We start from the raw sequence: 14,142 nt of genomic DNA, 5'->3' as shown, positions 1-14,142 counted from the left end.
TCTCTCTCTTCATTTCACCTCATTCCACCTTCAAGAGAGGTGTGAATGAAACATTATTCTTCATAAATTGTTTAATCTATTTTAACAAATTGTAGAATTTCCAATACTAGTTTGTTATAATTGTTGAGACTACACCGTGATGGCAATGTTGCGGCTGATTGGTTAGCAAAGAAAGCGTTCTCAACGACCCTCCTTGGAGTCCAGCTAGTAGAGAAACCGTCGCCGGAGTTAGAAGTCTTGATGTTGCAAGACTCATTAGCCTTGTCTTAGTTTTTGTTTCTTGTTTTGTTAGTTTTCCGAAGCACCAAAAGAACTGCATCATACAAAATTCTTTCATAACCTGCAAGTTCACAAACGAGCCAATTTCAATAACAATTAGAATTAATTGACAAGAGAGTAGTTGACCGGTGACCTACAAGTTCACAACCGCAAGGTAATCCATGAGTAACTCTCAACAAGCAATCGCATACGCCGCAGGCCTTCATTCTTTTCTGTTCAGCGTGAATGAGCTGCAGGCCCTTATTGGACACAAATCCTCTAATATTTGAGTAAAATGAGCACTTCAAAAGGTGATCGATTTTGTGAATACTGCGCTCGAAAGATGCTACTATTTCAATGTGTCGATTCATGGTCAACCTAAGCGACGCATCCCATGAAGTGGTCAGGTCACACATGCTGTCTCCTAGCATCCTCTTCAAGCTGGCATGTGCACATTCGGCCCTGCAAACAAACAATGCGTCTTATTACTTTCTAGTTTAAAACATATAACAATTAATAAAGCAAATCTATCAAATGAAAAACATATCACAAGTAATAAATTATGCGCATGAATATTTTGTACCTGTTACTTGTTGTTGTTCCAAAATACATCACATGATTTGTCCATGCCTTGACAAATTTCTCCTTGTAGACCAACTATGTAGTAGAAACGTAACTGTTAAACTCGTCGTATTTCTCCTTTCACATATGGAACATGTCCATCCAGTGACCATTAAATTGTTCAAATGTTTCAACATTTATCAAGGCGGCCCACTTCTCCATAACAAAATCAGAAAAATAATCCGTGCCAACAAACACTTTGCACTTTGCCTGAACACACTTGTTAATATGAAACATGTATAATAAATGGGTAGCGATGAAAATGCTTTGTTGACCAGCACTTGATAAGACCAGATCTCGGCTAATCACAATTACTTTAGGCAACCTTATATGGTCGGAAATAAGAGACTTCATACACTCCAATGCCCGGATGTAGGCATTTGGGCCCTCATTAGCCATGTAGCAGAATGCTACGAAGAATGACATATTTGTGGAAGTCAGGCCAACAATCTCGAGCAAGGGGATCTGGTATTTCTTTGTCTTGTAAGTGCAATTCATGATCACCACATAAGAGAATGTGTTGAACAGTTTGACAGCATCAGGATGAGCCCATAATACATCTTTAATGACGTCCAATCCGGGTTCCTGTTTTTCAAAGTGAACATACTCATCACCGTCCAACTTCTTCAGCAAGTGTTGCATTTCTGTCAATGGCCCACGAAGGGTTTTTCTATACCTCTTGCAAACACCATAAACTTGAGAGATGGTAGACAAGTTTGAAGGATTGTTTTCCTTCAAAGTCAATAGCATGTTTCTCGGTGAAACCCAACCCTTAGCCATTTTTCCACTTGCGTCTTCTCTTCGGAAGTTAGTTGACCAACGTAATTGTAGCCAAGTAGTGACCTAGCTGGTTCATGGTTGTGTATACTTCATCATTTTCAGCCACCAATCTCTACCTTTTTTCGTAGGTCTTCCTTTTAGTCTAAAAGGACAACTTGTCTTTATTGTTCTTGTTGCTTCAAGCTTGAATGTCTAAGGGTCTTTGTACGGAACATACTTATCGTGCTTCTCGCACCCCAACATAAAATATTCAATTCTTCCCATCCGACCACTGTCTAACTTTGTGATCACCACAACATATGCATTTTTAGTTGCAACTTTCTGAACCCAATGGAGAAGATCATCACGGGTAGGGAAAATATGTTCAATGATAAACAAGGCATCATATATAAAACATTTAAAAACAGACAAAAATCTGTTCAATGAATACCTGATCAGTTGCAAATAAATGCGAGACATCTATACTTATACACGGGGGTGCAAAAGGTGGTTGCACCTCTGTAGTTTGAGCATTGTCCAATTCAGCTTGAAGCAACTGTGATTCCCTAAATGAAAATGAATATGTCATCCCTGAAAGTAAATACGGATGTTAAAGTTTCGCATCCCATACGAAAATTTAAAATTTCGTATTCGATATGATATTTAAAATTTCGTATTAAATACGGTTTTTAAACTTTTGTAATGTTCACGAAGCAGAACCTAGAAACCACATTACCACCAATAATACACTAAACTAACTGAACTAAACTACTTAAACTAACTACTCTAACTACCTATACTAAAATAGACTAATCCAAAATAACAACACTTACCAACAATCTTGCATCCAATGGTGGAATGTTGGAGAGGTTGGCCAAGGAAAGAGATGGTAGTGGTGATGGGAAGAAGAAAAGTGAGGGAGAAGAGGTGTATTGGGCTGTGTAATGGAGTCATGGGGGCTGGTGGGGGTTGGTCGTGGAGGAGTAATGGTGGAGTGAGGGGAGTAATGGTGGAAAAGGTGGCAAACATGCTCAAATACAGTACGATATTTAAACTTTCGTATTTAAACTAGATACGGAACATTAAGTTCTGTAATGTAGTGTTCACGAAGCGGAACGTAGAAACCACATTACCACCAATAATACACTAAACTAACTAAACTAAACTACTTAGACTAACAACTCTAACTACCTACTAAAATACACTAACCAAAATATCAACACTTACCAATAATCTTGCATCAAATGGTGGAGAGGTTGGCCAAGGAAGGAGATGGTAGTGGTGGTGGGAAGAAGAAAAGTGAGCGAGAAGTATTGGGCTGTGTAATGGAGTCATGGGGGATGGTGGGGGGTTGATCGTGGAGGAGTAATGGTGGAGAGGTTGGTGGAGTGAGGAGAGTAATGGTGGAAAAGGTGGCAGACATGCTCAGATACAATACGATATTTAAATTACCGTATTTAGCCTCGATATAGAACTTAAAGTTTCGTAGGGTAGTTCGGGGTTTTTTTAAAAAAAGGTAGGGTGTCAAGCCCCATACCTAGGGTGGCAAACCCAAATCCCAAGATCTACCCATCGTTCATGTGCTTTTGTGGTAGTTCCTTGTCTTGCAAATCTGAGATTTATTTCTTATAATTTCATTCCTCTTTATATTAAATATTGAATGTTTCTCCACATCTTACCTCACTTATCTCACTAAAATTGTTTTTTGGGCTCATATTTTAATTGTACGTTCTTTTGTCTCATCTCGGAAACCAGAGTTACACTTACAAGATTTTCTGATAATTTCATTTCAAAGGTTGTAACTAGTCATTGGATTGAAATAGATTTTGTTCCTTGCTTACTAATGTTTCGTATTTTTAATTCCTAATTTATTAATGTAGCCAACAATGTCTCTTGCATGCTTATGTATTTTTCTGCAATTTTCTCTGTTTCATTCTTTTGTTCTTCAAACCATTATTTTCTTGAAATAATGATCCTGAAATATTAGATTTTTCTGTAATTTCCATTTTACTTCTTTATGTTGTTTTTTCCTTAATTCCCCTACTCATTGCTTCAAGTTTTTTCCTGAATTTTATAAGTGGGCCGGACCGTCGGTGCACCCTACTCTTTCTTTCACTGCATTTCCCCTTCATTTATAAATCGCTCTCTGTAGTATGACCATTTGTTTTTCATATTTCCTCTCTTTCTCTCATTTCGTTTTGCTTGCTCTTCGTTTCTTCAAACATGGCAGGGTCACCAAACGCCACTGAAGAACCACCTGAGCTACCTGTGATACTCACTGATGGCTATCGTGAGTTCCATATCTCTTTCTCTTCTTTGCATTTTAATTTCGAGATGTTTTTCTGATATTGCTGGCTAGATCTAGGATTTTATTATATTATTGTTTTCACTTCCTTGTCTTCTAATGTTAGGTTTTGTTTGTTAGGTTGCTTTTTTGCACATTTAATTTCAGATTGATGACTATTTGTTGTTCTTCCTTAATTTATGGTTTTATTTGTCACATTATTGATTTCACTTACTTTTTTATCGTTATGTTTTGATTGTTATGTCATTGATTTCGTTTCTAAAGGTTTCCAAATTTAACTTCAAATAGATGCTCATGAGATGCACTTGCCTTTTTAGGGTTTCACTTCCTTCCATTTTAGTTTTAGTTTTTGTTTTTCAGCTTATTAATTTCAAATTCTTCTTTTTTTATGTATGAAGGTTTAAAATGTTATTTGTTTCACATTTGGTAGTGTTCCTTGTTTTCTAGGTTCTGTATAGGTTTTGGATGTTTATGATTTCTTATTTGGTACTAGGACTTGTCTGTTGGAATTTGATTTTATGTTACTGATATCCGATTTTTCATATTCCATGTTTTGTGTGTTCCATGATTTGTATGCTATGATATAGATTATTCCTTTGGTTTTTCATAGTTCATGTTATATTTCATATTTTTATTTTGATTTCACATCACTATATTTTAACCAAGTGTGATTGAATTAACTTCATTTATTCTTATTTTTAAACTTGAAAACTAAAACATTGGATTTTTCTGCAATTTTTAGTACTGGTAATTGATTTTCTTACGAATGTAATCTTTCAATTGATGCCTTTGCTTGCATTAGGGTTTCGCTTCCTTCCTTTTCAGTATTTGCTTGTGAAGTTATTGATTTCAATTCTTCTTTTCCTATGGTATTAGTTTTATTTGTTATTGGTTTCACATTTTCGTTGCTCATTGTTTGCTAGGTTTTGTACTTGAAGTTGTTGATTTTGCTTTTAGGTTTCATATGTTACTGATTTCTCATTCATTTATTGCTTCTTTTATTTTGGAATTTATTATTTAGGTTACTACTATTGTTTCTTTTCTTTTGCTAGTTTTTGTGTGTTCCATGTTTTGTATGTTATAATATTGATTTTGCATATGGTTTTGCACAGTGCATGTAATCCTTCAATTGATTTGCGTGTACCAGGGTTTGGTATTAATAATAGTTTCTTTGTTGATGTAATTTAATTGCAGTTGTCAAAGATTACATTATGGGGCTGGTATCAACCGACCCTCAGATGATATTCCTTGATTTATCAGGCGACCTAACTTGATCTAACTCATCCTATATATCTCCAAGAACTGCTGAAATCTTAATACATGATATGATGTTATTGATTTTTATGTTGTCTATTGCTTGTTTTAGCCCAAAGTCGTATTTCGAGGAGACATCTCTTGTGGGAAGAGAACTTATGGAAATGTGACCATAACATCAGGTTAGGTTTGTAACCATTGTCATAAATTGTTCATATGATTGTTTAAGTTATATTTAATGTTACATTTTTTAATTGTAAAAGGGGCTGCAGCGGTGATGAACAAGCTTATGCTAGATATGTTGGCGATGGGCTTCTCACAGTAGCTATATGTGGGGATGGTCTCTTTGTTTCATATTAATATCATATATGTATAGATGTGTAAATAAAGAAATGTTAAATAGAAAAGAAATTATATAAGTATGTATTTCTTAAGGCTTATATATGTTTTAGGTCCCTGACTTTGTAAGAGGTATCAAATTGAGTCTCTGATATTTATATCCTCTGAATGTTATTTGTGACAATTTTTTTAATTAAACTAAGTCCAATTTCCTATGTGTCATTAATTTTGACTAGTCAACAGTTCACTTGGCGAACCTAATCAACTAAGGAGTGAGCATATGGATTTTTAGCATAAATTTGGTATCTTTAAAATATTTTAATCACTTCAACTCCCACCTCTTCTTCTTCTCCATTCTTTCTCTTCTTCTTCCTCTATCACTCAAGTCCTCAAAGGCTCAAACCCAACAATTTATCCAAAATCTCAATCTTCTTGCTGCAACCCAGAAAATAGATCGGAAGAAATGAAGAACTACGTATCGCACGTTTCAAAATTGACGAAAGCACTCTCGCGGGTGCGTGTCAAAGTATTTTGCTTTTAAGTGTAGTACAAGGTGATGAACATCAGGATTGTTCTCACAAGGACTTGATGAAGTATTAATTGATATTAGAGTAAAACAAAAGCAAATAAAAAGGGAAGATTTTGTTGATTTGGTTGCAAGGTAACAAAGCTATAAATAAATATATTAAATTTAGAAGAGAGAAAGGGTTAGTCATCGGATTATAACATTCAAGTGCAACAAACCTTCATTGGTTACAAAATATTAATTCTTCCTTATTAATTCCCTAATTCGTGAGAACTAATTAACTAAGCGGAAATTAATTCACAGTTTCCTAAACTAAGCGATTAAGAAACAGTTACGAACTAACATGAACTAAGCGAACATGCATCAACTCTTATTTCTAAAACTACGGAATTAAGCAAACCCTAGATCAGAAACAGAGATGAAGATGATTAATATGAACGAATTTGCATGAAGAACATAACCTCAAGTTTGCAAATACAAGAATATTAAAAACCCTAAGACTAACTAAGGAGTTTAACAAAGCATACTAGAAAAGAGGGAGAGATAGGAGAGGTCTAACAAAAGCCCAAACCTCATTTATTTATACTAATAAATATACTTGTTCATCAAGTAACAATCCTTGTTATCTAAATCTTCACAAAATCTGGCCCACAAAAAGGAGTAAGCTGCTTAACACTCAGGCATTCACGGGTCCCACAAGAAGTCTGAAACTTTAATTGGGGTAAACATAAGAGTTGTATCTCTTTAAGTCAGCTTCACGGGCCTTCAATCGGATCCTAATTCAGATTTCAGTAGCCCAAGATATGATGATTTTAGTGCAGATTGTTCCAGACTCGCAAGGTTAGCGGCAACAACTTTGCAAGAAAATTATGACCAAGTCAGAGGCTGGTTCTCGAATTGTGCTGAACATGAAAGTTGTAGTTATTCGAGTTATCTTTCTAACGACATATTATTCAACCTATATATGTAGCTCCATATTCAACCTGTTCTAGCGTAAAGGGTCACAAAAGCCAAGAAGAAAGAATTAAACACTAATGGTCAAAACATGCTAAGTCATAACAATTAAGCACAACAATGTATATAATGAAGCTTAGAAAGACAGACATAAAGTGCATTAATTATGCGCTTATCAAACATATTTCTTTGTATTTAAAATTTATGTATACTTTTTAATTTTTTTTCTCAATATCCAATTGGTAATCCACAATCAAATAGTTTTTCCACTTCCACTTTTCAGCTAAGTTATTGATATAGACGTGTCGAACATAATTTGTGTTTTTGTATCTTACCATTTGGTATTTTCCTTCATAATATCACAAATTAAATGACCAAACATAATATCAAACACCTAAATTTAGGAATACCTAACCAAAAAAAAGTCTACCATAAAAAATATATATATTTAGGAATCAACGGTGGCTGATTCAAGTAATACATGTTTAATTTGCATTAAATAAGATATCTCATTTGAGTTATGTAGATTAAAAAAAATTGCTATCAACGAATCTAATACTTTTATGTTGTGAGCAATATATGTACATATAAAATTGTAAAGAGAAAAACATAATATATTGCTATTAGAATTTGAAAGAATATTATAGTTGTTCCCTACGTGTAACTATACAATTTTGAAAACTCGGCACCATTTTTTCATTCTCAACACTATCAAATACATCTTTTTCTATATAATTAGTAACTAAACAATCATCTAATTATTCATCTCTCATACGATTTCGCATTCTATTCTTGATGCTATCCATAGCGGAGAAGGTGCGCTCACAACCTGCCTTGAGCAACCTAGCTAGGGCGATTTTGCGTCTGAGAAGGTCCTCTGCTGCTTGATGAATGGAAGGAAAAAGAGAAAAGGTTGGTGTTCCCTTCCCTCGTGAATCTCGATGTTGCAAAATGAAAGAAAAGAGGGAAACTGGTGGGGATTTGAGGGTTATGTTATGAGCCAGAGCCATGGTATTGTAACTGGTAAACAACAGAACTAAGAGTGTGATGGAATGATCTGATGAACAATTGGACGTTATACATCGATAAAAAAAAATTAAAAAGATGCAGTATTTGGTTTAGCAAATGACGAGGTTCAGCTTTGCAGATTGATGCACTTCAACAACAACAAAAAACTTCGCAAATTGATGGGTGTGATTATATTTATAAGGAAATTTGTACGTGATGGGGGCAACATATAACACACAATATCACTACTTAAATACATGGTCAGAGTTTTTTTTCTATCGAAATCAAGTGAGGGAAGCTACTCCTATATAGTGTCTAACGTGTCCGTTTTTACCTGCTAATAGTTAATCTCACTATAATATCGTGTTAACAAATTGCTTAGTTCGTTGTGGATAAGCATGCACATGAATCATGATGTGTAAATGATAGATTTAAGTTTCAAGTTAGTGTGTGTTTGGTTTTTATTGGAAAATGTAAGAATCAGTTATGGTGGGGAAAATAAACGATTTCATGAACATAAATATTTCAGAGTCATTTTTGCCTTTTTGGAGAATTAATTAATTTCATTCTCAAAATTAATTTTGCTAAAAAGTTAGAAATTGTTGATGAGTTTAACCAAAATCAATTTTATTAAGTTTGTTTAGTGATAAAAAGAAGTTAGATTATAAATTAATACTAGTGTTTTTTTACCCGTGCGATGCACGGGAAATACATGTCGTATTTTATACGTAAATTAATACGTTAATTTTTTAAAATATAATAAACAAAGTTTAATATAAGAGTCTGAAATGCGATGTAAACGATTGCTTAACTAATAAAAAGATTGGTTAACGAAATATGAAATTCTCCAAAACATATAAGGGGACGGATTTGTCGTATTTGATACATCAATCAATACGTTTTTTTTATACGTGAGTCAATACGTTGATTATTTAAAATATATTAAACAACGGATGAAATTGAAGTGTCTGATACGCTGAGCATAGTGGCGGAAAAGTCTTAAATTGAATCACTTGTTTGAAACTCATGCAGTTAAATAACTAATAAACAAAGATGAAATAGAAGTGTCTGAAATGCGAAGCTAACGACTGATTAACTATTAAGAAGATTGGTTAACGAAACCTCAAATTCTCCAAAACATATAATGGGATTGTTTTACGGTGCATAATAAACAGTCGTCGAGTTACTCTGCAGTGAGCGCGATTACGCGCGTCAATTTCCGCTCACACGTTCTCAAAAACTTCTTTGTACACAACATTGCGCGTGGAGGTGGAAACCACCCCTTGCTCGACAACAATGAGCACCTTCAGTCCTTTTCTAGACTTCACCCTTGAGAGAGCGACATACAACTGTCCATGAGTAAACACAGGCCTCGGAAGGTACAAACCGACATGAGAAAGGGACTGGCCCTGACACTTGTTTATAGTCATCGCGAAGCATAAAGTCACCGGAAACTGCCTTCGAGAGAACTTGAATGGAAGACCAGAGTCAGAAGGCGTTAAGGTTATCCTCGGAATGTACTCAGTTTTCCCCAGCCTGATTCCTGATAAAACAGTCGCAACAATTATATACTGAGTAAGATGAGTGACCCTCAACCGGGTCCCATTACACAGACCTCCAGCTTGGTCTATGTTTCGTAGAAGCATGATCGGAACCCCTTCTTTCAATATCAGTCTGTGGTTTGGAATTCCCGAGCACTGAACGTCGTTTAAAAACTCAGAGGTGAACCACTCCGCGTGAACCTCAGAATCCTCATCTGACCTACACGGGGTATCGTAGCTCAAGTACTCTCTCTCGACACCAGGAAGCTTTGACAGGATGTAGTTGTTGACGTGCTCAATGCTCTCGAGTGTAGGGGCGAGAATCACCCTTTCCTGGAAGCACGATTCGCTTTCCAAGTTCGCCACTAAGTCCGGATAAGCAAAATTGACCAACTCAAGAAGAGGATCAGGACCCTGTCCGATCAACAAATCCGACGGAATCTCAATCGTGGTCTCATCCTCGTCGATGGTGTCAACAGTTCCGTTGCCCACCTTAAGAATCCACTGAGCGAACTATCTTATCTTTGCAGGAGACGCTGAGGATGAGGCGCTTTGTAATCTCATGTTCACCGTCAGTTTCATGACCTTGCAATATGTCCATAAGTAGGACGAAGTGACGGTCGACCCCACCATATCAGCCCTGCTTCCCTTTGAAATAATCGGAAGAATTTGCCTAAAGTCCCCTCCCAGTACGACAACCTTACCCCCGAAAGGCCTGTCGTTGCCGTAATTTGCTCTTGTTTTCATAACGTCATTCATTGACATGTCCAACGCTTCAAAGCAATGTTTATTCATCATTGGTGCCTCATCCCAAATAATAAGACTCACCTTTTGGAGCAATTCAGCTTTAGGCGACCCCTGACGAAGGTTGCACGTGGAGACTTCGTTTATTGAGATGAGTGTTGAGAATCTGGAATGGGCAGTTCTCCCTCCGGGCAACAGTAAAGAAGCTATCCCACTGGAGGCAACATTTAAAACAATTAAACCTTTAGATCGCACAGCGGCAGACAATGTGTTCTACACGAAAGTCTTACCGGTTCCACCAAAACCGTAAAGGAAAAAGAACCCTCCCTTATTAGACATGACGACATCCAACACCTTCTTATACGCAGCCTTCTGTTCGCCGGTAAGTGAACGGACCAACTCCTCATGAATTTTTCTCATCTCTTCCTTGTTGTAGTTGAGCTCGTCCGCAACGAACTTATTCTCAAAATTCATAATTTCCGCAAAAGTAGGATACGGCAAAGACGGGAAATCTTTTAGAGATCCGGCATTGCACTGCAGCTCCTTTTCAATTTCAATCAGGCACAGATTCATCAGCTCATCGTCGTCGATTTGGAGATCTGCATCACGCATGAAGTGAGGATTTAATAGCACGGTAAATTAAATTAATAAAAATAAGATTAAGGCAGGTAACGTAATTTTTAGGGATAAAGCACCTGAAATATTAAGAGCTTTCCTCCTTTCGTACATAATTCCATCACTCAGAATCCTCCATGTTTTTTCCCAAACTTCTTTCGGCCTGCTCATTGCGTTTGTGGTCAGGATTCTAGTAAACAAATTCCTCAAATAAGCTCCAGATCCCAGCACACTTACGTCACCAATTCCATCGATATACTCCTTGTCATCGTCCATTAACCCCATAGCTTCGCATGCATCGTGGAATGTGGGATAGGCAATTCATTTAACGGCCCTTATGCTCTCAAAGCTGTCACCACCTCTTTGACGCGTCAGCAGAACCCTTATGTAATACACCTCGCCCATGCCAGGAGCAATATATTGCACTCTTTCGAGCGAGAGGCCCCTTTTTCTAGGGACCCATTCATGGGCGCCTTCCCTGTATACAAATTTAGATGGGAACTCTGCATAAGTGAGATTCCTCCCCTCTGGGTATCGCTTGTTGGCTTTCATCCATGCCAGAAATTTGGTTTCCTTCTTGGAGAATTTTTGAACAACCTCTTCCAAGTCGTCGGATTCTTTGAATAGTACCCTTTGCTGGTTAGGGAGATGGAATCCTAACCTGACAACTGGCGGCCACCTATCGTGTATATCAAATTTGAAAGTCCTCCACGCCGCCTCACATGGAGTTAAGTACCTGCATTTCGCACCAACAATTTGGAATTATCATTTGATGTGCGATAAATTCAGTAGATCTATAACAGGACCAACGATTTAAAATTACCTGCTGTCGTAATACTGTTTTATCTCGTCTTGCACCTGTGACTTGTCTGGACCTCCACCATCTTTTGATATTTGGACATTGACCCTACCAGGTCCTTTGTTGATATACTTAAACAGATATTTGATAGCATTTGACTTGTTGCAGTACTCAACATTGATGTGACCCTGGTACTTCATTAAAAGTTTAGGATTGTACGGAACAACAAACCCATTGTCAAGAGGAACACCTTTTTTCGTGACGGTAATTTTAGTGGTCCTTCTCTTATATATTGGGAATCCATCGTCATCAATAGCGGTGCAGTTCTGGAATTTTTTCGGAAAATGCTTAGAGCACTTGCCGTCCACCATGCAAACAGATTTCGGATCAATTGGACCACACGGCCCGTGAATCATGTAAGACGAAACCGCCTCGTACAACTTCGGATATAGCTTGGGGTCAGGAAGCTCTGCTGATATGTGCTTGTCTATGTCATCTCCTGTTTTGATTTTATGTTGTGGTTTCAGCCACAGAAGGATATGCACGTGCGGCAAACCCCTCTTCTGGAACTCTATTGTGTGCATTCCTGCGGGAAAATATGAAATCTCAAATTCAGCTCGTTATGTACAAATCTCGGATGTTATTAGTGATGTTTTATATTGGAGATTCGAGGTATAAAAATCTTGGGCACGACATACCTGCATCAGTTTCTTAAATCAGACATGAGTCTATCAAGCTTCATTTTGAAAACACGGACACAAATGTCGGGTCGGTCCTCCGGCTTGAGATTCCTAGGTTGTAGAAACCTTTGTATTTCACACCAAGCTGAATTGCAAGTGAATGTTATGAAGAGGTCCGGGTAGACAAATTTCTTGCATATGGCCATTGCATCCTGGCAATTGTTAAACATATAGCGACGTCCCCCGGTAAAAAACGGTGGCAAAATAACTCGCTTTCCAACAGATGAGGGGTCTGTCTCCCCCTTGTCGATGGCTTCCGCAATACCATTTAAATAGTCTGTTCTAATCAATTCCTGATTCCGCTGAATGTAAGAGAGCCTGCTAGCTTCAATCATGGTAAGCGTGTCGACGAAAAACTGTTGAAACAACCTTTTAGCATTGACAACATTTCCGAACTCATTGTTCCTCTCCTTAAGGCGAAAAGAAATAAATTGCCTCATAGAAACGTTATGTCTCTTATAGCTTCCCATGTTCCTGAACAACTCACTGATGGGGATATCTTCTCGAAATCCGTCTTCACCATACGAGAAAAGAAGCGGGTACTGAAGAGGAATGAAAGCAGCATGTGTTTCGTGTATCTTTTTCAGGTTACCGTCATTCATCTTAACAACGACATCCCTCCCAACCTGCATATCGTCAAGGTCCCCCACAATCAAAGCTGCCACCTCATCCGCGGCAGGCATGTTATAAGTCCTAGGGTTTTTTCCTCTTGCCCTGAAAAGACGGATAGGCAGCTGCGTTGTTCCATTGGACTCTAAATAATCTCTGACGCGCCTGAAGGCACCGGCAAGCACATTATGCTTGTCTAACATCCGTTTGAGGTCTTCAACCAATGAGGCATCAAGTCCTGCCCCTCTCCCATTTGAGCTACACAACAGAGAAACATATAGTTACAAATATTGGAAGATATGTAATTTAAAAAGGGCGGATAAATAGACACGGGAAGGAAAAAAAAAAGACTTGAAGGCAATTCACACCTTAGATTTTTCACCCTATTTGTATTTTCATTTCGTGTGTCGTATATATAGAGTTGGGCAAATTTAGGTGTCTGGCCTTCCCGCGGAACCAAACTGCCGATCCTGTGATAATTTTGCCCGCTTAGAATAAATTGGGGCGGTCCACCGCCGTCATTTATAGAATTCTGGACCTTTCCGCCCATAGAAGTAAAAGCAAACATGCTGTTGTACGCCCTTATGTTGTCCTTAAAATTGTTGGACCTAGGATCTTCGTCTGTCCACAAATGACGAAGAAGTTTAGGCGGTTTTGGAAGATACGGAAGATCAACCTTGCCCTTCAGACAGCACAAAGAAAATGCAGCAGATCCGGTGCTTTTTACCTTGCCGGATTTCTCATCATCCCACATTAAAGCGTTGCAGTAGAAACAAACACATGTCGGATCGCCGAGGTCAAGAATCTCTGCAATTGGACTCAAATGTTTAACCCTATCTTAATAAACGTTGATCGATTATAAAGGCATATTAGTAATAAAAGAATAAATAGTTTTATCACAGTACATACCGGTATCATCTGCGATCTTGAGCAAAACAGCAATGTTAGCCGGGATCTCAGGAATTGGTTCTGAATCGGAGTCATTATCTTCAACCTCTGTACGGTCGTTATCTGAAATGAATCAAGTTGTAACCCAATTAGTTATGCAGTTAGATGAAAGAAGTTAACGC

The 14,142-nt window shown here is 37.6% G+C and overlaps 2 protein-coding genes across 2 annotated transcripts; both read right to left on the bottom strand.

Moving 5' to 3' along the window:
* Positions 1 to 9,247: 9,247 nt before the first annotated feature.
* On the bottom strand, positions 9,248 to 11,209 carry LOC130736848 (uncharacterized). Its single transcript, XM_057588625.1, has 4 exons — positions 11,005 to 11,209; positions 10,632 to 10,908; positions 10,394 to 10,523; positions 9,248 to 10,057 (listed from the first exon to the last, which is right to left on the bottom strand). The coding sequence occupies exons 1-4, from the start codon at positions 11,207 to 11,209 to the stop codon at positions 9,248 to 9,250; spliced, it is 1,422 nt and encodes a 473-aa protein (XP_057444608.1).
* Positions 11,210 to 11,245: 36 nt separating this feature from the next.
* On the bottom strand, positions 11,246 to 12,307 carry LOC130736847 (uncharacterized). Its single transcript, XM_057588623.1, has 2 exons — positions 11,748 to 12,307; positions 11,246 to 11,660 (listed from the first exon to the last, which is right to left on the bottom strand). The coding sequence occupies exons 1-2, from the start codon at positions 12,305 to 12,307 to the stop codon at positions 11,246 to 11,248; spliced, it is 975 nt and encodes a 324-aa protein (XP_057444606.1).
* Between the last annotated feature and the right edge of the window lie 1,835 nt (positions 12,308 to 14,142).

The sequence above is a fragment of the Lotus japonicus genome, chromosome 2 (genome assembly GCF_012489685.1).
Source record: "Lotus japonicus ecotype B-129 chromosome 2, LjGifu_v1.2".
Lineage (NCBI taxonomy): Eukaryota > Viridiplantae > Streptophyta > Magnoliopsida > Fabales > Fabaceae > Lotus > Lotus japonicus.
The sequence above is the reverse complement of the archived record's forward strand: the minus strand, read 5'-3'. Positions and strand labels throughout refer to the sequence as shown.